The 25,338-nt window shown below is 43.6% G+C and overlaps 1 protein-coding gene across 2 annotated transcripts in view; it reads left to right on the top strand.

Annotated features, from left to right (window-relative positions):
• DGS1 (dgd1 suppressor 1) overlaps positions 1–25,338 on the top strand; it is a 68,495-nt gene that overhangs the window by 28,612 nt on the left and 14,545 nt on the right. For both annotated transcript variants that reach the window (XR_015190000.1, XM_086526726.1), the window contains exons 2-10: positions 16,844–16,964; positions 17,049–17,252; positions 20,218–20,343; positions 20,593–20,775; positions 21,274–21,468; positions 21,551–21,651; positions 21,778–21,867; positions 22,173–22,245; positions 22,334–22,362. Coding sequence is in view for 1 of the 2 variants with exons in the window: in XM_086526726.1 (XP_086382852.1) it covers positions 16,844–16,964; positions 17,049–17,252; positions 20,218–20,343; positions 20,593–20,775; positions 21,274–21,468; positions 21,551–21,651; positions 21,778–21,867; positions 22,173–22,245; positions 22,334–22,362 (1,122 nt within the window). In the remaining variant the exon portion in view is untranslated. The remainder of the gene's footprint in view (positions 1–16,843; positions 16,965–17,048; positions 17,253–20,217; positions 20,344–20,592; positions 20,776–21,273; positions 21,469–21,550; positions 21,652–21,777; positions 21,868–22,172; positions 22,246–22,333; positions 22,363–25,338) is intronic.

The raw sequence follows: 25,338 nt of genomic DNA on the forward strand, positions 1-25,338 counted from the left end.
AGGAAAAGGGATCACATAACGATGCTGACTAAAATAGAGGAAACCTTCACAAATGAAACACTCGAACAATGCGTGCGTATCAATCATGCGAACACATAATACTTTCTGTGAGGGTTCTTTGGACCAAGGCTCGAGAGCCAAGATCTTTTCGTCCTGAATGATCGAATCGTCTTGTGGGGGTTCTTTGGACCTTGACTCAAAAGCCAAGATCAGATCTTCATGATTGATCGAATCTACAACGAGGTTAGCTTCGCTAGGAAAAGCATCCACTAACACATCATCCTTTTGAACAATCACATCATCTTCATGCAATTCATCATGCTTGTCTTTTTCATCCAAATCATTATCATTCAAATCATCATGCTTCTCATAATCATGCAAGTTCTGTGTGTCATGTTGTGGAGAAAAAGAGACTGAAAGGGTCTCCTTATCTCGAATCCTTTCAACCTTGTCTTGCATAGTAGCAATGAGAGATGGAGAAGGAGCAATGTCCTCTCCATGAAAGACAATAGGAGAATCACTGTCGATATAGTTAAAGTGTTAGCCGTAAATTTCATGAGAGTGTCATTATCACGAAACCATCGAATGCCTAAAATGATATCACATCCTGAGAGAGGAGAAACAACAAATCTTCTAGTGAAGGCAATCTGTTGAATTGCAAACAAGACATCAAGGCATTCTTCGGTGATGAGAGTGTCCATACAAGGACGAAAACAAGAGACCTCGATAGGAGATCTCGGACTAACTTCGAGGCGGGCTCTCTCAAGAAGAGAGGAACTGATCACATCATGCATACTACCTGGGTCAAACAATATGACAAAACGGTGCCCCGACGTACGACCATAACATTTAATGAGAGAATCATCAATGCGAGGGTCCTGAGAAACTGTGGGCACAATCGTGTTATCATTCATTGCATTGACAGATGTAGTGGGTGCTGTGGGTTGTTTAGATTCATTCGATTCAAGCTTAGGACATGTTCTTTTTATGTGACCCTTAATGTGACAATGAAAACAACGACCTTCCTTAGAGTAAGTGTTTTGTTCTTCCAAAGTGATGTATCCTCCTACAATTCCTTGTGCTACCTTTTCATATGGAGTAAGCTTAGGTTTAGCAATTGTGTTAGCCTTACCCTTAGATTCATTGGAAGAATTCTTTGATGAGGTTAGAAGAGCTATCATTCTTACCATTCTTACCGTTCTTACCGTTCTGAGGAGTCTGCGAGGTACTTGTGGAAGTCTTGTTCTCCTTAGGCTTTCCCTTGTTGTGCTTCATCTCCTGCGCGAGAGCAATCGCTACCGCCTTGTTGAGATCGATTGGATCGAATACCTCGACATCGTATTTGATATACTCGTCCAATCCAAAGAGAAAAGCCTCTTTGCGTTCATCATCCGACATGCGTAGTCGGATACCTAGCTGCAAAACACGATTAGAAAAAGACATAACCGGCATACCATTTTGCTTGCTAGCGCGCCAATCGTCCTTCAACCGTGCGAGGTACCGAGGTGGCATAAACCGCGCCTTGAGCTTGTCTTGGAAATCAGCCCAACTAAAAGAGAGGGGCGTGAGATCGTCGGCTATCTCTAGGTGCGCGGCTAGCTGTGCCTCTTGCCAGGCGTGGTACCAGCAAGGTACATAGCTGCCGTCAAAACTTTGCTATTGCTTGTCTTCTTAGTTGTTGCAAAGTAAGCATTAAATTGATGCAACCAAGAATGAATAACAGTAGCATCCATCTTACTGTCATACTTATTGAAAATCAACCTTTCTGTGACTGGATGTTTGGAATCGGCGTGGTGGCTTGCGTCACTTTACGAACTCCCACGATCTTTGGGTGGTTCGGTCTTCGAGGCGAGAACTTGGGCAAGCAATTCTTGAGTGCGTAGCTCTCGTCGAGCTTCACGCTCGGCCTCCAATGCTGCGTTTCTTGTTGCCGCTTGTTCCTTCCTTAATTCTTTTCTTTCTTTTCTTGCGTCGCGCTCGCGTTCTAAAGCAAGGCGCTTGTCTTCCTGTCTATCCATCATGGCCATCATTTGCTTCATCATTGCCTCTATAGGGTCTGGCGTAGATGGCGATGGGGGAGGGTTGGAAAAATCTTCTGGTGGGGAAAATCCTTCGTCGCGTCTCTCATGCTCATCACCTGAATGCGAAGTATCCATTCCGCTTCGGGTGACGACCATGCACTATGATCTTGGGGTCTGAAGCTCGCGAGGAACTTGGGTTCTTGATGGTCTTGAGGTCCTTGATTCGTGAGAATCTTGGGTTCTTCAGGTTCTTGAGGTTCTTGAGTCCTGAGGGTCTTGGGTTCTTGGGGTTCTTGAGGTTTTCTTTCGCTTGCAAATCGCGTTGGAGAAGGATCTTCTCTTCACCCGAGTTCTACCCTTTTCTACGGGCGTACCCCTTGGCGGCCTTGCGCTCACACCAAGGTTGCTTTTTCCCACCTCACGTCCATTGGCCGGCCGCTAAGTGCACGGTCCGCTCTCAATGAGTGAAAAGAGACACAAGGGGAGGTTGGACAAGCCCTCCTTTCTTGGGATTCTTGTCACTCTCCAACAAAACAGGATTAGTAATCACCACGCCCAAGCGAACTTGGGTTCGTGCGATCGCAACAAGCAAAAAAATTCTTGTGGTTCTTTCCCTCAGTAATGCAGAACACTTCCAAAGCTCTGATACCAACGTCGGGTGCAGCGGAATGAATGTTGTATTTTCTCAAGATGAGTGATCTTTATTGCTCAAGGCTCCTTTTAGTCCTTTAGGGAAAGAGACGGCTTGGTCACGAACAAAGTGAGTGGATATTGTGTGTGCAAGTGAATGAGACTGAGAGAAGGAGAGAGAAGAGATACAACACCCGAGAGGTTGTAAAACCCTCCTCCAAAGGCCCCACTCTCGTCGGCGGGAGTGGTCTACTTTGATTGCACAAAGGTGTACAATGCGAATGCAATGGACTGATGCAACGGGACTATGCCGATGGCGACGACGGTGACGACGATGACGACTCAATGGCTGAAATCTGAGATCTTCTAATCGCTGAATTCGGGACTGTTTCGGTGGCTGAAAATGACTTTTGGCTGCGTTTTTCAAGGCTAAACTTGGGGGAACATCTGCAACTGAATGGGGGCTGATCTGCTGTGCTTCATCTGCTGATAATCCTGCGTTTTCCAATGCTGAATTTCTGATCCAAAAACGCTGGAATGGCTGAGGTGCTGCTGCGTTTTCTGGCTGAAAACGCTGGTTCAAATACGCTAAGGCTATGAGTACTGCTGCTGCAAACGGGATGAATCTGCAACCGCTAGATGACTTGGGGGGTGAGGGCAATCAAGCAAAGGCTGAAATCTAAAACGCTGACTTGCTGCAAAAACGCTAGCAAATGTTGATGTTTTTGTTGTCCTCCCCTAGCGTTACTGAATGCTGAAGGAAACGCTGAGAAAGCTGATGCACTAGCGTTAGTAGAACGCCAGAGCTGGCTGTGGGGCGAGGCTGAAATCGTCAAGCACAGAGGTTGATGGCGATGGCTTCTGTGAATGGAAACGCCAAGGAATGGGAAGGTATGGCGATGGTCTACTGCGGCGATGGGTACTATTGAGAAGTTGCCTTTTGAGCGAGGAGCTCCTGCTGCCTCTTCTGCCAAAAAGTGTGAACTTGGGTTTGCTTATATATGAACTTAGCAAAATTGCCCTACCTACTTTTGTTGGAAAGTCACTTAAAAATAATAAGTGAAAATCCCATTAAATAGGAAAATAGGCTAAATGCACTGGAAAATTCCCCTAAATGATGCTAATGGATTCTGATGGGAATTCCGATGATCATGCTGTGCAAGGTTGTTTTCGTACGTACGTACGGTATGGTTCCATACCGTACGGTACATCCGTACGGTATCCGTACGCACCGTACGTACCCAAAAAAAAAAAAAAAAAAAAAACCTTTGGAAAAAAAAAATCGCCAACAATGCTTATTCCCCGTGGTCGGATTAGGTGGGTGAGGCCTTTAATAAGTCCACCTATCCTATACTGGCTATATCACAACAGAGAATTAGAGAGTAGAACAGAGTCTCTGCAAAGAGACCAAGGAAGGATTTGCCGCCACCGATAAGGTTCTTTCTCCCTCCCTCCCTCCCTCTCTTTGTGTTTGGAGTCTGCAAGGAGGCACTCTAGAGTCCTGACCTCGCGAAAGATTGTAAGTTTTGTATTCAACTTGGAAGTGTGCGTTAATTGTGTTGCAGAGTTATCTAGCGGTTACTTAACTTGTGGGTGATTTTAAGTGTTTTTTGAAAGTTGTGGCTATGTTTAAGTATTGTGCAGTGTTTTTAAACTAGATAGGTTGTATATAAATTTGAAATTCTTTGTATTTTTAGCTTTTAAAAAATATACTACGAATTTTACGTACCTTATGGCCCAATCCATACGGTACAACGTACAGTACGTACCGAACACGTACCGAATACTACGTACCTTACAACCTTGATGCTGTGTGCAATCGGAGGATATGTATCTATGCTAAGTGAGTGGGCATGCACGGTCTACGAATAGACTCACAAAAGTGCCAGATCACTGCTAATCTAGACTTGACTAGACTGACTGAACCCTGCTGTGGTGTAGCTTGTCCACGGACACATAGGGTTGGGATGTGTCACGTGACATCACCTCCTTTTCAAAGTGAGGTACTGGTACCGAACTGTATGGCGTCGAGGGAGATCGCCAATAGCATCCGGAATCCTGGAAGGGACTCCTCGCCGGCCCACTCTGATGTGTGGGTCGTGCGGTACTTGAACTTCATAAAGGTCTGCAACGCTTGCTTCTTTGGGCCGTGCCGAAATCGACACAAAGTCGTTTGAATCTCCTTTCTTGCGTCAACTTCGTCTAGAGATCTGCTTCTCTCGTCTTCAAGAATCTCCATGGCTGAAAATTCCTGAAAGCATCTCCAACACAAAACCATGAATATACCCATTCCATGTAAAGTGAAGGAAAAAAATCTTGTCTTCTCTAAAGACTGTGTATGCAATGTCGATGAACATAGAGACGGAGTGACAAACCGTTCATCAAATACATGCAAACAATGCGATCGAATCTTTTCTGTTTGATCGAAATCAATCAACTGTGGCAAATCACAATGGAAATGCCCATGCTTGGTGTTCATACTATCATGTGCTCTGTCAACAACTGTGTCATGCCAAGGAAGAGACATGGAATGTGACTTCCTGACAGACAAACTTTTCAACTTTTCTCGAAAAATCCGCATACATTCGTGCTCATCCATGAGCGAAACGTGCTCAACATACAGTATGTCATGCCTAGGAAAAGGGATCACATAACGATGCTGACTAAAATAGAGGAAACCTTCACAAAAGAAACACTCGAACAATGTGTGCGTATGAATCATGCGAACACATAATACTTTCTGTGAGGGTTCTTTGGACCAAGGCTCGAGAGCCAAGATCGGATCGTCCTGAATGATCGAATCGTCCTGTGGGGGTTCTTTGGACCTTGACTCAAAAGCCAAGATCACATCTTCGTGATTGATTGAATCTACAACGAGGTTAGCTTCGCTAGGAAAAGCATCCACTAACACATCATCCTTGTGAACAATCACATCATCTTCATGCAATTCATCATGCTTGTCTTTTTCATCCAAATCATTATCATTCAAATCATCATGCTTCTCATAATCATGCAAGTTCTGTGTGTCATGTTGTGGAGAAAAAGAGACTGAAAGGGTCTCCTTATCTCGAATCCTTTCAACCTTGTCCTGCATAGTAGCAATGAGAGATGGAGAAGGAGCAATCTCCTCTCCATGAAAGACAATAGGAGAATCAGTGTCGATATTGATAGTTATAGTGTTAGCCTTAAATTTCATGAGAGTGTCATTATCACGAAACCATCGAATGCCTAAAATGATATCACATCCTGAGAGAGGAGAAACAACAAATCTTCTAGTGAAGGCAGTCTGTTGAATTGCAAACAAGATATCAAGGCATTCCTCGGTGATGAGAACGTCCATACCAGGACGAAAGCAAGAGACCTCGATAGGAGATTTCGGACTAACTTCGAGGCGGGCTCTCTCAAGAAGAGAGGAACTGATCACATCATGCATACTACCTGGGTCAAACAATATGACAAAACGGTGCCCTGACGTACGACCATAACATTTAATGAGAGAATCATCAATGCGAGGGTCCTGAGAAACTGTGGGCACAATCGTGTTATCATTCATTGCATTGACAGATGTAGTGGGTGCTGTGGGTTGTTTAGATTCATTCGATTCAAGCTTAGGACATGTTCTTTTTATGTGACCCTTAATGTGACAATGAAAACAACGACCTTCCTTAGAGTAAGTGCTTTGTTCTTCCAAAGTGATGTATCCTCCTACAATTCCTTGTGCTACCTTTTTATCTGGAGTAAGCTTAGGTTTAGCAATTGTGTTAGCCTTACTCTTAGATTCATTCGAAGAATTCTTTGATGAGGTTAGAAGAGTTATCATTCTTACCATTCTTACCGTTCTTACCGTTCTGAGGAGTCTGCGAGGTACTTGTGGAAGTCTTGTTCTCCTTAGGCTTTCCCTTGTTGTGCTTCATCTCCTGCGCGAGAGCAATCGCTACCGCCTTGTTGAGATCGATTGGATCGAATACCTCGACATCGTATTTGATATACTCGTCCAATCCAAAGAGAAAAGCCTCTTTGCGTTCATCATCCGACATACCTAGCTGCAAAACACGATTAGAAAAAGACATAACCGGCATACCATTTTGCTTGCTAGCGCGCCAATCGTCCTTCAACCGTGCGAGGTACTGAGGTGGCATAAACCGCGCCTTGAGCTTGTCTTGGAAATCAGCCCAACTAAAAGAGAGGGGTGTGAAATCGTCGGCTATCTCTAGGTGCGCGGCTAGCTGTGCCTCTTGCCAGGCGTGGTACCAATTCATGGCATCACCGGCAAGGTACATAGCTGCCGTCAAAACTTTGCTATTGCTTGTCTTCTTAGTTGTCGCAAAGTAAGCATTAAATTGATGCAACCAAGAATGAATAACAGTAGCATCCATCTTACTGTCATACTTATTGAAAATCAACTTTTCTGTGACTGGATCTTTGGAATCGGCGTGGTGGCTTGTGCCACTTGACGAACTCCCACGATCTTTGGGTGGTTCGGTCTTCGAGGCGAGAACTTGGGCAAGCAATTCTTGAGTGCGTAGCTCTCGTCGAGGTTCACGCTCGGCCTCCAATGCTGCGTTTCTTGCTGCCGCTTGTTCCTTCCTTAGTTCTTTTCTTTCTTTTCTTGCGTCGCGCTCGCGTTCTAAAGCAAGGCGCTTGTCTTCTTGTCTATCCATCATGGCCATCATTTGCTTCATCATTGCCTCTATAGGGTCTGGCGTAGATGGCGATGGGGGAGGGTTGGAAAAATCTTCTGGTGGGGAAAATCCTTCGTCGCGTCTCTCATGCTCATCACCTGAATGCGAAGTATCCATTCCGCTTCGGGTGACGACCATGCACTATGATCTTGGGGTCTGAAGCTCGCGAGGAACTTGGGTTCTTGATGGTCTTGAGGTCCTTGATTCGTGAGAATCTTGGGTTCTTGAGGTTCTTGAGTCTTGAGGGTCTTGGGTTCTTGGGGTTCTTGAGGTTTTCTTTCGCTTGCAAATCGCGTTGGAGAAGGATCTTCTCTTCACCCGAGTTCTACCCTTTTCTACGGGCGTACCCCTTGGCGGCCTTGCTCTCACACCAAGGTTGCTTTTTCCCACCTCACGTCGATTGGCCGGCCTCTAAGTGCACGGTCCGCTCTTAATGAGTGAAAAGAGACACAAGGGGAGGTTGGACAAGCCCTCCTTTCTTGGGATTCTTGTCACTCTCCAACAAAACAGGATTAGGAATCACCACGCCCAAGCGAACTTGGGTTCGTGCGATCGCAACTGGCAAAAAAATTCTTGTGGTTCTTGTGGTTCTTTCCTTGAGTAATGAAGAACACTTCCAAAGCTCTGATACCAATGTAGGGTGCAGCGGAATGAATGTTGTATTTTCTCAAGATTAGTGATCTTTATTGGTCAAGGTTCCTTTTAGTCCTTTAGGGAAAGATAGAGCTTTCCGTCTTGTAGAGTGTTGTGGTCACGAACAAAGTGAGTGGATATTGTGCGTGCAAGTGAATGAGACTGAGAGAAGAAGAAAGAAGAGATACGACACCCGAGAGGTTGTAAAACCCTCCTCCGAAGGCCCCACTCTCGTCGGCGAGAGTGGTCTACTTTGATTGCACAAAGGTGTACAATGCGAATGCAATGGACTGATGCAAGGGGACTATGCCGATGGCGACGACGGTGACGACGACGACGACTCAATGGCTGAAATCTGCGATCTTCTAATCGCTGAATTCGGGACTGTTTCGGTGGCTGAAAATGGCTTTTGGTTGCGTTTTTCGAGGCTAAACTTGGGGGAACATCTGCAACTGAATGGGGGCTGATCTGCTGTGCTTCATCTGCTGATAATCCTGCGTTTTCCAATGCTGAATTTCTGATCCAAAAACGCTGGAATGGCTGAGGTGCTGCTGCGTTTTCTGGCTGAAAACACTGGTTCAAAAACGCTAAGGCTATGAGTACTGCTGTTGCAAACGGGATGAATCTGCAAGCGCTAGATGACTTGGGGGGTGAGGGCAATCAAGCAAAGGCTGAAATCTAAAACGCTGACCTGCTGCAAAAACGCTATCAAAATGTTGATCTTTTTGTTGGCCTTCCTTAGCGTTAGTGAATGCTGAAGGAAACGCTGAGAAAGCTGATGCACTAGCGTTAGTAGAACGCCAGGGCTGGCTGTGGGGTGAGGCTGAAATCGCCAAGCACGGAGGTTGATGGCGATGTCTTCTGTGAATGGAAACGCCAAGGAATGGGAAGGTATGGCGATGGTCTACTGCGGCGAGGGGTACTGTTGAGAAGTTGCCTGTTGAACGGGGAGCTCCTGCTGCCTCTTCTGCCAGAAAGTGCGATGTTGGGTTTGCTTATATATGAACTTAGCAAAATTGCCCTATCTACTTTTGTTGGAAAGTCACTTAAAAATAATAAGTGAAAATCCCAATAAATAGGAAAATAGGCTAAATGCACTGGAAAATTCCCCTAACTGATGCTAATGGATTCTGATGGGAATTCCGATGATCATGCTGTGTGCAATCGGAGAATATGCATCTATGCTAAGTGACTGGGCATGCACGATCTACGAATAGACTCACAAAAGTGCCAGATCACTGCTAATCTAGACTTGACTAGACATTTATTGAACCCTGCTGTGGTGTAGCTTGTCCACGGACACATAGGGTTGGGATGTGTCACGTGACATAGCGTTGTATTTAACAAAGATAGACGTGCGATCGGGTTATCATCAGATACGGATCAAACTGGAAGATATTCCTAAGACAGGCTTCCATACACGTTATGGTCACTACGAGTTTTTGGTCTTGCCTTTTGGTTTGACCAATGCTCTAGTTACGTTCGAGCAGATGATGAATGATCTGCTGAGACCATTTTTAGACAACTTCGTTGTTGTATTTCTCGATGATATCTTGATCTACAGCTGAAGTTTGTCTGAGCACCTAGTGCATATACTCACTATTCTCGAAGTATTGAGAACTGAGAAGCTTTACGCTAAGCCTTCTAAGTGTGAATTCTTTAAGAAAGAGCTTCTGTACTTGGGTCACATCATTACTCGCGATGGAATTCGCGTCGACCCTGAAAAGTTGGATAAAGTGCGAAATTGGCCCATTTTGAAGAATGTACGCGCTTTACTGGATTCTTTCGCAAGTTTATCAAGTATTACTCTAAAGTTGCTGCTCCGCTTACCTAACTTTTAAAAGGAGGGGTGAAAGGACCGAAGAATTCGGGTCCTCATCGTAAAGGTAATCCCCCTGTTGTCTGGAATGAGCGTCTCGACGAGAGCTTTCGGACACTAAAGCACTTGGTGACTACTGCGCCAATATTACACATTGTGGATCCTAGCAAACCGTTTGTGGTTGAAACGGATGCTAGTGATTATGCTATTGGTGTGGCATTATACCAGGATGGACGTCCTGTTGCGTTTGAAAGTAAGAAGCTTTCTGACGCTGAGATGCGTTATCCAACGTATGAAAAGGAGCTTTACGCCGTAGTCTACGCCCTGAGGAAATGGCGGCACTACTTGTATGGCTCTACGTTTGTTGCATGGATAGATCATCATTCCTTGCGCTATGCCTGTGATCAGGGTGATCTCAGAGGCCGGAAGGCTAGATGGGTTGAGCTTATGCAAGAGTTTGACTATGAGATCTGTTATAGAAAAGGATCCAGCAATCGAGTTGTCGATGCACTCAACAGGATTCCTGAGGTTAATGCCTTGTCTATGGCTGAAATCTCGACGGATTTCTATCTCTCTCCGAGGGCTATGTCGTTCCGATGGCCATTTTGGCAAGATATGGAACGAGGTCGAAGCGGGGCATGACTCTCATACAGGCTTGGGTGGTCTGGAGACCCAAGTGAGTCGTGTTGGAGAGACGAGACAACGACAATATTCCATTAGAGGTGGACTATTGTTCAGAAATGGTAAAGTCTGCGTGCCGGAAATTGATGAGATTCGACAAAGGATTTTGTGCGAATGCCACGATGTTCCTAGCGCTGGGCACCCAAGCATCCAGAGAACTTTGGCTTTGGTCAAGCGATATTTCTATTGGCCAAGAATCCGCTCTTACATAGAGAGCTATATGAAAAGATGCGTTCAGTGTCAGGTCAATAAGGCAGAGCGCCTTAGGAAAGCTGGCCTGCTACATCCATTGGAAATCCAGAATGCAAAGTGGCAAAGTATTTCCATGGACTTCATCGTTGGTTTGCTAAATACTAGTCGGGGCAATGATGCTATTTGGGTTGTGGTCGATAGACTCACAAAAATGACGAAGTTTATACCAACGAAATCGACAGTAAAAAGCCATGATTTGGCGGTTTTGTTTGTCGATCAGCTTTATAAGCTGTATGGTCTCCCAGAGGATATCGTCAGTGATCGAGATACTAAGTTCACTGGCCGATTTTGGCGAGATGTGTTCGCTCATCTTCAGACAAAGTTGAGTATGTCGTCTTCTGACCATCCTGAGTCCGACGGACAAACTGAGAGGATGAATCAGACGTTAGAGGACATGTTGAGAGCCTATGTCTCTCACAGGCAGTCTGATTGGGAAAGGTATCTTTCACAGTTAGAGTTTGCCTATAATAGTAGTAAGAATTCTGCTACTGGATTTAGCCCGTTCATGCTGATGTATGGATTTGAGCCTAAATCCTCAATTGCTATTGGCTTAGAGAAAGTCAAGGAACGCCAAGCTCGTGATTTCCTGTATGACATGCAGGAAATGCTCGAATTGGCTAAGGATAGTATAAGAACGGCTTGTGATCGAGTCACTACTTATGCTAATCAAAAGAGATCTCCAAGGACTCTAGATGTGGGACAATGGGTCTATTTGAAGATACCCAAGGATTCCAAGACTATGCGAACGAGAAAGCATTATAAGCTTTTAGCTAGATATTGTGGTTCGTTTTTTATCACAAAGAGAATTGGTCAAGTTGCCTACAAACTAGCTCTTCCTTCGGATGTTAGTGTACATCCAGTGTTTCATGTCAGCCGCCTTAAAGTGAAATTGGGCGAAGCCGACGTTGTTGTGCCTATCGAGGAAAATGTATGGCAAGATATGCAAACTGAGTATATTCCTCGAGAACCAGAAGCAGTTCTAGATCATCGTACCTGTCATTCGCGTCATAAGGCTTATGATGAGTACTTAATTAAATGGAAGGGTCAATCTGAAAGGTTCGCTACTTGGGAACCTGTTCGAGCTTTGAAGGCTCAGTATCCCCACTTCATTGATGAGGACATCAATGGTTCTTAAGGGGGGAAGTATGTTATGTCCCGCTCACAGGAGAGGGGATCTAGCCCAGATGCCGTCGGGATGGGCATCCAGTGTCCGGATGGACGTAGTGTGAACACGGTCAATGTGGCCGGCCATTATCATAAAAGGGAGGCCAAGGCCTCATTTGCAATTATCGATCCCCACTGGCAGAGTGCCAGTGGTTAGCCCGCGAGGCTAGGAGTGCGCGAGGTCACCTCGAGGAGGTGAGGTCGGGTGGTATGAGACGCTCGGTCTTACAGGTGCATGCCTACGTCCTCGGACGTTGGCCCCAGCATGGGGGAGCTGCCGGATGGTGGCTATGGTCGGGTGGTTCGTCCGACGCGTATCTGTAGGCAATCTGTGTAGCAAGGAGATCCATTCTCCTCGTTCGTTTCACCTTGGCTCCTCCGTCAAAGAAGATCAGGGCCTCTTGGCTTTTCACTTTGCCCCAAGCTCGACAAAGTTCTGTGCCCACACAATTTGGAACGAGTCCTGTTTTCATCTTGCCTTTTCTTCCACATTCCTCCGTTGCTCTCGAACTCTCATGCCTTTCGTCGTCCTTGTCATTCTGTTCTTTCTATGCCTTTTTAGGGCACTTCGCGGAGATATGTCCATGTTCCCCACATCCAAAGCACTTCCCCTCCCTGATGAAGCGAGCTCTCTCCCGAGGAGTAAGCTTGGGTCGTGCATTCTTCTTTTTTGGGTTGCTCTTTCTCTTTCTACTTTCATTCGTTGAAGTCTGTTCGGCTCATTGTGTCATGACCTCATCAGTGGGGTAGGTCAGACTGCCAGAGTGAATGGCAAAACCCCGTTTCGCATGACTCATCAACTCCTGAATAGAAGTTGACTTCTGTTCCAAGCAGTGGTCTCGGATCTCTGTAGGTAGACCCAAGGTAAACCGCTCAATCTGTTCTTTGAATGAAATCTTCTTGAATGAAGAGGCGGGTAGAAAAGAGCTCCAGAATCTCTCGCAATAAGCGTCCACTGTATCTCTCTTGGTCATCCAAAGATGGTTCCAAGCAGCTCGTATATCGCGTTCATACTCTTGAGTCGACCAAGAAGAAATAAAAAGCTTCTTAAATTTCAGCCATTTAACTGGCGCAGTCTTGTTTAAAAGAAGCGTGGACCACCAAGTTCGAGCATTCCCCTTAAAATAAGAGGCAGCTCTCCGAATCTTAGAGTGCTCTGAGTAGCATCCTCCAGCGAAAGCGATGGCAAACTGTTGTGTAAAAGACAAAGCCTTCGAAGCATCTTTATATCCCGAAAATGTGGCAAATTTAATTGACTGTCCACCTCCTTAAACTCTCGGACTTTCTTGCTTTTGTCTTCAGAAAGTCATACTGGTTGGCTTTATAAAAATTCTTATTGTTTGCATAAAAGTTGCCGTCATCAGAGTCTAAACTGTTTGTAGACGAGTCCTCTGTAGAATTGTCACTCGCTGGGCGAGATCTAGACTTCTTTGCCTTTTTCTTGCCCTTTTCGAAGCGTTGTTTCTTGCTTCGCTTTTTGCCTTTTCTGTCTTCTTCGCTCGAGTCAGAAGAGCTAGAAGAACTGTCAGAAGAAGAAGAAGAAGAAGAAGAAGAAGAAGAACTGGGTACTCCTTCAAATCGAACACACTTCTTCTGTTTCTTTGACTTCTCAAATGTCGACTGACGACCCAAATATTCCAAGAAGTCAGTGCCTTTCTTCTGCTTTTTGCCGTGCTTTTTAGCTTTGTTTTGCATGTCAAAAAGCTGAGCAATCCGTGCATCAACCACCTCTTCTAATTCCTTTTTTGAATATTTCTTGTGAGCAGAAGGTTTCTTGAGAGCGGGTGTCGGGGGTGGTGTTGTGGTTTTCTCCCACTGCTCGTGCACTTTCTGAAAAGAAGTCTCGCTCATATATTTTGCAAATTTTGGGTCCTTCACAAAATTGAGCATCATCTTTGTTGCATCGCCGATTAATTGACGACGCTCCATCTCTCGTCGCTCCGCCTGAGTAGGCCGAGGCGGGCCATACTTCTTGCCGAAATCTTCGTTGTGATCCCTTCCCACATCTCCGGATGCAGAGGAAGTCGACTGATCCTTGCGTGAAGCCATAGGTGCCGCGGCAAAAAATAAGTTTGGGATCGGATTTCCCGTAGAAGAGAAATCGGCCATTCGCTGATACCACTGTAACAGACTTGGACATTCCAAGTCAAGAATCGACCGCGACAACACCAAATAACCACTTCAAAACAGTTCACAGTTCACAATAGATTTGCACTGGCCCGGTGGAGTTCCGTGCCTAGAGATATTGGCCCCGAAGACTGGCGCCCCTTTCGGTGTTTCTTTTTGTATTAATCTGAGTTCAAAGTACAAGAGTGGTTGGGTCTCACTCTCAGACTCTGCGTCCAGATGCTCTGCAGAGTCGGAGCCCAAACCACTTATTTATTTTCAAGGGATGCCAAAAGTAGAGCCCCAAAAGCTTAGAATCAAAAGCCTAAAAATAAAGCCAAGGCTCTTTCTCTCACAAGCTCTCTTGAGCCAATCAAAATAAAGCAAAAGCTTCTTCTCTCTCTCCCCCATCCTTTGCGTCGGAAAAGCAGAGTCCAAAAAATTGCGTAGCTTTTTCCCTGCCGTACAGTCCAGCGTGAAACGCGCCGCGTTTTCGGAATTTGCCGTACGATGCCACGTCAACATCCGGCTGCTTTCCCCTGCTGCCTTCTAGGGTTAGGGTTAGGGTTAGGTTTTTCAGCAGGTTAGGGTTAGCTTCGTCATCACTTTGTGACAATTTCTCTAAATGACGCACTAGAAATTTTTGTACTCGGATGTCTCAAGCGAGAAAACCCTCTCACTTATAAATTCAATAATTAATTTAGAATTATATTTCCTTTAGATAAAGCTAATTTAGCAACAATATTACTATTGGGGAGTCTCTTTGCAATATGGGACCATGCAATGCTTTGCAGAGAGGCTCCCAAGGCCTCACTTATAAAGTCACACAAACCCAAAACCAACTTTTATGAAAAATTGACGCCCAAAATCTCTCGCACCCAAAAATTGAACACTTTGAAATGGCACGTTAGCAGGTATTTCACCACGTTTTGCGCGTAGTCCGCCTCAAATCAGGGTCCTTTGCTTTGATCCAACTCTCGGATCTACTCTTCTGGCCCGGTACGGTCATGCTACATCATTACCTTGTGACATACCTCCCCTTGCCCAAGAGAAGAATAATCGCCCTTGATTATGCTTGCAAAGCAGACAACAAACAATAGACCAATTCAATAGACATTTATTTCATGCAGACATGGATTTGATTGTCGTGCACCAAACAAGACTCAAACCATGCACTAGCACAAAGAACATTGGTCACTGAACAATCATCAACCACATTCACATCTTTATCCCTATTGAGATTTTAGATACAAACTATGATAATTTTGAATCATTTAGCTATTACAACTAGATCTCATCAATATCTAGCAGATGTTTCGATGCATTACATTCATCATATGTATCACCTCACTTGTGAATAGAGACCAAATATTGCAGACATTTCACCTCAGACACTCAAACAAACACAAATCTGCAAGAGTACTTAATCAATCAGTTTAAGGAATTTCAAATGTAGCATCTGATAACATGGCAAACAATCTATGTACATCTCATATAGCAGTTACCAAGCAGAGCACTATCAGCACATCAATATCCCCGAAATGTCGACGAAGATAAATCGGTTGACTCTATCTCAATTTGTCGTGAATTTGTGATAAAGGAGTTAGTGGCTCCTCTCTTGTGCGGCACGCATTACACTGGACTGAACATGTTGAATCAACGACCACTTTTGGAAGTCGCAGCTAAACCAATAGCCTCAAGGTAAAGCTCCAATATTTGAGGAGTATTTGCCAAGTCGTCCTCCTCTGTCCACTTCACATCAAGAGCAGGGTAGTCCCTAAACTTGATCAAGTACTTTCGGACCAACTCACCCTCCACTTTCCTTTCCTTGTGTGCTAGGATCTGCTCATATACAAGAATCTCCTCGGACCTTGATTCTTCTACCTCTAAGTTGCTCCTCTGGCTCCCTTTCCTTTGGCACATCACCTTTGAAAGGTAGTAATAAACTCACATGGAATACATTGTGAATGCTTCAAGTATTTGGCAACTTCAATTGAAAGGATACATTGTTGATCTTCTTGGAGATTTTGAAGGGCCCATAATATCTCATACTCAGATTTGGATAAAGCTTCTCCCTACCCTTCATCTTTCTCAGGCGTGCCTTCTCAAACTTAAGAAGCACCCGATCACCTTCCTTCAAGTGCAAGTTGCGTCAATGCTTGCCTGCAGCTTTCTTCTGAGGTTCTTGAGACTTTTGTAAAGCCTCCTTAATCTTGGCAAAACTTGTGGCTAGATCCTCTCACCCCTCTCCAACTCAAGAACACATCAACAGAATTAATGAAGAACAAAAGTATGGAAAGTGGGCAGTCTTCAGAGGAGGGAAAGCAAGCATTTAAAATTTGATCTACCCCCCCCCTCCTGCCCCCTCCCCAAAAGGGAAAAGAAAAACATGAGGATTCATCCCCTTTTTCTATAATCTCATGACATATAGTTTTTTGCATTTACGAGATCTATGTATCTGTTTGTAATTTCACGACTCTCACAGTTGAAGAACCAGCTACTTTTCGTTTTTTTTTTTTTTGCCACTATGGCACACCACCCAAAGTGGAATGTACAAGAATGGATGTTTTGATCAGTCCTACAGGTCGACTTCGCCGTTAATAGAACCCAACCCCCCCCTCCCCCCCCCCAAAAAAAAAAAAAAAACAGAGAAGCCTTCTGTGTGCTCATGGTCTACTTCGATTTTACCGTCTACTTCCACAATGTGCAAGTCAAACATAACATAACTTCAAAGTTCAAGGTTTGTTGAGTGATGCGTAAGTTGAACAGATTCTTTTGACATCTTGATGAGCTATAGAGTCTAATTATTATACATTTGTTTCTTCTCTTAAGGATTTTGGTGCTTTCTATTGCAGAGGTGAGTCTGAAGCAACAATTATTGTAGTTACTGAGCTTCTGGAAGAAGTTGCCAATAGCTTGATGTGTAGGCTACATAATGCACACAAAAACCTGCAATTTTGGAAAGCTCGTGCTGAGGTTTGATGTGAATGTAAAGGCTTCTGTTCTCACTACATTCTTTACTTTGGTTTAGTTTCTAATTTAGTTGTTTGGGATTGACAGGGAGCGCATATGCAGAAAATCAGGTTTATGGTTTTAGAAAGAGGTCCATTGGCTTTTGTTCAGGGAATTGCTAAGTTAGTACGAGACTGTATAAAGGAGGGCTCTCCAACACAGAATTTGGCAGTCATTGCGGCTTCTCAGATTTCAAAGCGCACAGTCCTGCTTCAGGCTCTTGAATGTTGCCTTGCCCTGGTTCTTGGAGAGGTCTGTTCTTGTACTGTTTTTATTTTGTGGCAAACAGGTTAGAATTCTCTTGATTAGTGTGTCTTATTCGTATAATCAGTACAATATAATCAGATTTTAATGAAAAGCATGTGACAACATTAAACAGATCAAGTACAACCAATACTTCAAATGTATTGATTGGATTGGCTCTTTGTTGTTCATGGTCAGTTGTTTTCAGTTATCAACTTCGACATAATTAAGATTGAAGCAACAGTGAATATTCTGAACACTTTCTCCCTGGTCCCTAAAAATATTCCTCTACAGCTGTTAGGGTATCTCGAGATGGTTTACAAGTCAGGACTGTTTGTTTTTCAGTGAAAGAGATCTTTTTATTAGTTTTTTGAAAAGCCCAGTGGGCTACAACTTCCTATCAAGAGGGTACATGGTACAAGAAAAAAGGGGAGACTCTATCATGCTGAGCAAATAGATAAACAACGGCTAGATCACAAGGTGGGAGGTGAGGGAAAACCACGCAGGTGGCTGTCAAAGCTACTGATGCCCTGGCTGTATGAAAGCTTGGTCCTGCCTCTCTACACTGTTGGGGCTACCTTGATCCTATCATACTTGGCGGTAAAAACGCTGGTCTTGCTGATGAGAAAAAGCTGGAGAGCCTGCTGGTCTGCTGGGCACTGTGCTCTATCTGCTTTCTACTGCCCCTGCCCTCCCTTTATAGGTGCAAACTCCTGGGTCGAGCAGTGCTCCCATAGCCTCCACGATTTGGATTAATAAAAGTCACTCAATAAAAAATAAGTGAAATACATGGTTCATGTGCACTTTGTAGAAAAAAAGGTTCATGCACTGGAAAATGCTCATGCTGGGTACTGAATGTAATGCTAGTGATCATGGGTTGTGCAATCAGAGGTATGCAGCTCTCTGTGCCTGGATATGCACGGCCCGCGTATAGGCTCACAAGGGTGCCAATACACTTCCTAGGCTACCTAAACCCTAGAAGTAGGAATAGCTTGTCCACATGCACATAGGGTAGATGTGCACGTGCCATCCCCCCCTTTTCAAGGTGAGGTACTGGTACTGAGCTGCATGGCTTCTTTGTAGTCTGCCAACAACTCAGGGTAAAATGCTTCATCAACCCACACTGTCTCGTGGGTTCCACAATTTTTGAACGTCAAAAGGTACTTTCATGCTTGCTTCTTTGAACCATGGCAGAACCGATGCAGCAAAATTTTCTCTAGTTCCATGACTTGTGCTTTATTAATGGTCTCTGGTTCTTCTTCATTAGAAATGTCCTCTGGTGGGTCTCCTTGAAACAACTTCAACCAAGAACATGGAAAACGTTGTGCATTGACCGTGAGTTAGGCAATTGCAATTTCATAGAAACTACACTATCTTTTCAATGAGTGGAAATGGACCATATATACGAAAAGACAACTTTGTACACTTCTAGCCTCCTTGCGATCTTCATCCGACATATGCAATTGAACACCTATCTGCAAAATACGGTTAGAAAAAGACATAATGGTAGTTCCATTTTGCTTGAGGCCTCGCCAATCTTCTTTTAACCGATCAAGGTACTATTGTGGCAAAAAGCGAGCCTCAAGCTTGTCTTGGAAGTTGACCCAATTGAAAGACACGGGTATGCCATCCGTGGCATGCTCAAGATGCTCAATCAACTATGCCTCTTGCCAGGCTTGATACTAATTAATGGCATCACCCGACAGATACATGGTAGCAGTCAAGACTTTATCGTTACCGGTTTTCTTGTTAGTCGCAAAGTAAGCATTCAATTGATGCAAGTTGCAACCAAGAATGAATCATAAAAGCATCCATCTTACCATATCAAGGAAGGTGATTGGGTCTATCTTTGCATCATGAAACAACAAATAGTGGCTTGGACGAGTACATCAAATATGACATGAAAGTCTTCTGACCCACTGACTTCGCTCTTGAGCAAGAAATGAAGCACAACAAAGGTAAGCCGAAGGAGAACAAGTCAAGTACCCCTCAGAACCAACTATTGGACTAGCGCCCTCTACAATTACAGTGGCAGACCAAAGAACCGTACCCTATAAGCATTTTAGAGCAAAGTAATTTTCCCTAGATTTGTAGTGGTGCACCTTCCATAGGTCAAAGGTGATTTTCCTCTGCTTGGCAGAGGCACATTGGGGCTCTACATGGCTAGGGGAATGATGCCATGTAGATTTATATCCCTAGATTCTCTAAGAGGCCCATAAAGCTTGAAGGAGGCACGGGTCCATGGTACACGGTTCTTTGGTAGTAGAGTCCATGCAGTGGAGGAGGAGCTCCTTGAGTGGTTGGTTGCTACAGAGTTTATGCGCCCGATTTGCGTCTCTATCCAACCTATCACTAGAGATGACCACACACTCCAAGAAACCTCTTGCACCGCCTCCCTTCCGATGCAAAGACTCAACAACCCATCCACTACGAATGCGAAGATTCAAATGGCCGACACTTCTTCCGTAGAGACTTTAGGGCTAGGAGAGCCCATCAAGAACCACTGCCAAGGGAAAAAGCCTCCACTGCATTGCTGAACTCAGTAGGTCCCACTTGCATCTAAGTCTACTGCAAAGGCATCTGTAATAGACGATCTAACCCTTTGGTGAGCTCTCTTGGTTGATGGGAACCCTCTCTATGCTAGCATCCTACACTATGGCCTAAGCAGTGAGGTCATTTGTAGACCCCTTTGATCTATGTAAGGCCACCTCTTGTACATCGCTCATATAGCTGATTTGGGCATCATTATATAGTTGATTATCTTTGAGTGAGTGTGTTCATCTGTTCCATCTTGTGCATTATTTTGTATCCTCTTCTCTTAGCACTCCAATAAGTTGTTCTTGAATGCATTCTTGATGCACTAATGTACATACAATGGGGAGAACTTCATGTGTGGATGATTTTGTTGTATGTATGATTTGAGCCCAGATGAGGAATTTTCAAACTTTTAGAAGCTGCAATTTTTGATTTGTAGGTTTACAAGGAGGCTGATAGGTTTGGGGAGAGTGTGCTGAAAGACCATCCAGAAGCAGTGTCTGTTGCCTTGTGCTCATTACACGCAGCCCTTTTAACTATGCAGGGACAGTATGCGCTCAATCAGGTAAACTGGAAAGCTTTTTTGATTCACCAGCCAAGCGAAGTGATGCAAGAAATAGGTAACTGGAAGTTTGTTGGTGTTCTTAGGTATATTGAAAGTAAACTTTGAAGTTACTCTGCAAAAAATAAAAAAAATGTTTGATTCAAATACATTCTGAAATATTGAACAGTAACATGTGTGGATTCTGTATGTACGTAATGTGTTAATTCACTCATTTTGACAACTTTAATCAATTTCTGGCCTTTGTCACAGAGTAGCTACAATGGCAAAATGGAGGAGGAAGAGCGCGAGACAATTTCAAGTATAAAGCTGCAGTTTGAGGATCTTCCGGAAGGGCTTTCAACGAAAACAAATTGGACAAATGCTGAGTGTTTGTCTTGTGCTGAGTTGATACGAGAAAACCTGAAGCAGCTTGAGGATTGCTTAGACAGAATCGTAAGAATCATTCTATTTTGATTTCGTGCTTACTTTTGTCATATGCACTTAATACTGTAAATTTATGTGATATTTCTAATGTGTCAATCTATAATTGTTGTTTTCACTTTGGATGCTGGCTGGCACTAAGATGTTCCATAACCCTCTTCTTCTGTTTATTTCTTATTCGCATGGGGCTAAGAATGCACAAACTGTAAATTTACTTTATGTGATACTTCTAGTGTCTCAAGCTATGATTCTTGTTGTCACTCTGGGTGCTGGCTTGCAATAGGATCTTCGCATTACCGCCTTCTTCTGTTCATTTCTTATTCACATGGGGCTAAGAATGACCAAAGCATGTGTGTGGAGCTTGATGAAAAAATACGTTGTATGCATGTTGGCTGCTGCTTTTGAGTATCCTAGTTGCAGTTCTGACGTGCATTATTTGTGCATTTCTTTACTGCAATACTCAGCGAAAGCTTTTGTGCTTGGTGTCCATGACTGTTGCTGTATTATCAGATGCAAAATTATCGAAAGCCAAGAAGAGCGACACGACATTGGCTAAGGTACACCGGGGGTGCAGTTGGACTCGTTTTGGTGTCGGGCTGGCTTATTCAACACAGTCCACTGATGGGTAGTCGTGACATTGAGATTTGGCTCAAACAGGGTGGTGACGCCATTGTGGCTTTTACAAAAGAACATGTTGAAGAGCCGGTATGGTCAAGCAATAAAATTGATTAAACGTGCTATGTTTTAGTGTGGTTGGTTGACACTGTGAGTTTCTTCTTAAGGTCAGTTGATGTCCATAAGGGATGATCTATTTGAAACATTCAGGAGGCGGCATCATGGTGCTGCAGAGCTAGCAGATGTGCAACTGACAGTTGATTCACTTCACAGGTCTGTCTTTGGCTACCTTTGAAATCCTTTCGTATTTCAAGGACTATCAAACATTTGATTGCAAGAGAGTTTTGATCATTAGAGATCTTTACTGTTTTGAGGCCGTAATGAGCACTACTCTTGCAGGATGTTGAAAGCATTTACAGAGCAATTGAAAGGACGGGATGTTGCTGATCGAGCAACTGAAGAACAAATGATGGAGATAGTCATGAATAGGTAGTGCTTTTATGATGTAATAACTAACTTTGACATTGTTAGGGCTTTTTTTTTGTGAAAACAAAGTCAAAGTTACTGAACGAATTAGAGATATAGCAGCGAATTGAGCGTTTGTTGCACAGTAACAGTGATGAATCAGCACGTTCAACTGCATTCTCTGATGAGAGTAATAACAGGAGCACATAATGTTAAGCTACCAAGTTGCTTCAGTGCAATTTTTTTCAATGCAAACCGATGAGATTATAGATTTCTTATTGTTATCTTAGTACTGAGAGCAGTAATTATGCTATTTTTTTTTATTTCAGGTATGAGAAAGAGATCACACATCCATTGCAAAATCTCTTAGGTGGTGAGCTTTTCTGGGCCATGCTCATTCAGGCAAGAACATTTCACTTAATAGTGCGTCATGCCTAGAATATTTGACGCTTCAATGATGGATTTTCTGCTTTGTTGAATGGTTTTCCAGGTTCAGAAACTAAAACTTGACATTGAGACGTAAGTATACTTCAGTATCATAGCACATGCTAATTATGAGGGCTTGTAAGTCCCGAGGTTTTTTAGACGTAGTGTTTTGAGACATAGGAAAGTTTATCTTGGGTTTATGTGCGGATATCTTGTTCCACATAATGCGTATATTAATGGATGATATCATATAATATCAATTAGCCACCAGAATAATTGCCATGATTTATAACTTGTTTCATGTGATGCTAATTACGACACTGACACAAGGTCCAGGGCTTAGGCGACCTTGTTTTTTAATTGTTTTGTACCGCACTATCACACTTAGGCTGCTCAGCTCTGCAAGGGTCCATAGTATCACATACTTAGCTTTGGAAGAGGCCTCTCCTTACCCTTCTTTCTAAGTTGTAGAGGGAAGTAGTAGAGGTAGTGTAGAGGCTTCTTGGTTTGATGTTGGTTAGATAATTCATTAAGGATGTGATGTCTAAGTGAGGAAAAAAGTCCAATCAGTCAGTTCTAGCTATTTGGCCCTCTCATCCTCTAGGCACTCTTGATGCGCTCACAACAATTCCATTGGATCAGTCGTGATTCATGATTCGATATCACGTTCATCCGCAAGCTGTCGTTGCTCCAAAATCATCATCATCTCATTCTTAATCCTGTTATGTGTTCATGAATAGCAGGATCTTTCATAAAACATTAGTTTCATACTTAAATAAAAATTCGTCTTCAAAAAGTCCTAATTTATTCATAAAGCAAAATTATGCTAGTTCATCCATAATTTTCTATCTAATATTTGTTCTGGGGCGAGTCTCCCTGTTCTATTTCGGATCTATCAACCATTTTCATTCTTGTGCCTTCTTGGGGCACCGTGCAACGATATGTCCTTGTTCTCCACATTCAAAACATTTTCCTGCTTTGAAATATTCTTCTCTTTGTTCTTCTTCAGTCTCTGTTCTTCTGTCAATCAAGATCATGTATCTCTTTGTCGTCTGTTTCTGTTCTGACTTGTCGAAGGTTCATATGGTGGGTAAGTCATGTTACTCGATTGTATAGAAAATCCCCACTTCGCATGTCCCATCAACTGTTGTATGGACTTGGACTTCTTTTCAAGACCGTAGTCTCGAATCTCTTTGGGAATTCTACAGGAGAAACGTTCAATCTGCTCCTTAAAAGTGATCTTCTTAAAATATGAAGCAAGTAAGAAGATATCCCAAAATCTCTCAAAGTAAGAATCCAAAGATTTTGTCTTGACCATCCGAATATGGTTCCAGTCAGTAATTATGTCTCGTTCGTATTCTTGTGTGGGTCATGAAGAAATAAAGAGTTTCTTAAATTTCAACCACTTTGTCGGTGCTTGTTTCCTTAACAAAAGAGTGGATCATCATGTCTGTGCATTGCCTTTCAGGAAGGATGTTGCTCGTCTAATCTTGGAGTGCTCTGTATAGCGGCCTCCAGAAAATGCTTTATCAAACTGTTGGATAAAGGCTAAAGCCTTGGGAGCATCTTGAAACCTGAAAAGTACTTACTGCATAACCTCCCTCATTAAATTCCTTGACCTTTTTGCCCTTGTCATCGAGGAAATCATACTGATTGGCTCTGTAGAAATGCTTCCTTTTTGAATAAAACATATGACCTTTCCGTCGTTTCTTTCTCTTTCTGTCCTTATCACTCAAGTCAGAAGAGGAGCAGCTGTCCGAGTTGTCAGAAGAAGATGAGGACAAACTGGACAATCCTTCGAAGCGTACATGCTTATTCTGTTTTCTGACGTTTTGAAAAGAGGATTTTTGGTCCAAGTAACCGGGGAAATCAATTCTCTTGTTACGTTTCTTCAGTTGCTTTTCTTTTGACCCAAATAGTTGGTTGACTCGTTTTCCAACAACGTCCTCAAGTTCATCTTCGGTAAACATCCATGGTACAGGAGGTTGCTTAAGGGTTGACTTGATTGGGGAATCGATGGTTTTCTGCCAATGAGTGTGCACCTCGTCAATTGGGTGCCACGTCAAAAATTTGGCATACTAACTTCTAAGGATCCTTTGCAAATTTGAGCATTTGCTTTGCTCACTCATCAACGCGCTGTTGACATTGCATCTCCATTAGCTGATACTGCGTAGGCCGAGGTGGCCCGTATTCGTGATCTGCAAATCCATTCGAATTTTCCGTACCGCCTCTCGTTTCAGAAGTATCAGGAGGGTTCGTCTGATTCTTGTGGGATTCGTCGTTTGAATCCATGTGTGTCGCGGTAAGAGGATCGGATTTTCTAGTAGAAGAGAAATCGATTGTGCTTTGATACTGCTGTCACAAGCTTGGGCACCCCAAGTCGGAAATCCGGCACAACACACGAGAGAATCACTAAAGATACTTCACAACTTTAAAATTTGAGTCGACACGGCCCGGCGTAGTTCCGTGCCCAGAGGTATTGGCCCCAAAACGTAGCGCCCCTTTCGGTATTTCTTTATTATATTAATGCTTCAGCAAAGTACAACTTCCGAGGGGTCCTCTGCTCTCAGACTCTGCGTCTAGATGCTCTGAAGAGTGAGGCCTTAAAGGGTTTATTTATTCTTACAAGCGATGCCCAAAAGTAGAGCCCCAAAAGCTTCCAAACTTAAAAGCAAATATTCCCAAAAGCATCTGGTCAAAAATCTGCTAGAAAAAGCACTCAGCGCAATTTACGAAAATCCGTAAAGGTTGCCACGTCAGCACCTGTCAGTGTAAATCTAAGAAATCCATACTGTCTGTCCATGTCAGCAGTCAGTGCAAATCCATGAAATCCGTACTGCTGCATGTTCGTATAGTTCTTTGCCACGTTATCAATTCTGTCCGCCGTTGGTCATGCCACGCCACCGTTTTGTGACAACTTCTCTAAGAGAACGTAACACACAAAGACGATGACAAAAATGCATACTGACTTTTCATGTGAACAAAAGATACTTCCTGAAAGGGTAGTGTGGACCTTGACTTGAGAACCAAGATCTGTCCTTCGTGATTGAACGTATCTGCAATTGGGTT

This window comes from Adiantum capillus-veneris, chromosome 13, assembly GCF_014529385.1.
Source record: "Adiantum capillus-veneris isolate H3 chromosome 13, ASM1452938v2, whole genome shotgun sequence".
NCBI classification, from domain to species: Eukaryota; Viridiplantae; Streptophyta; class Polypodiopsida; order Polypodiales; family Pteridaceae; genus Adiantum; species Adiantum capillus-veneris.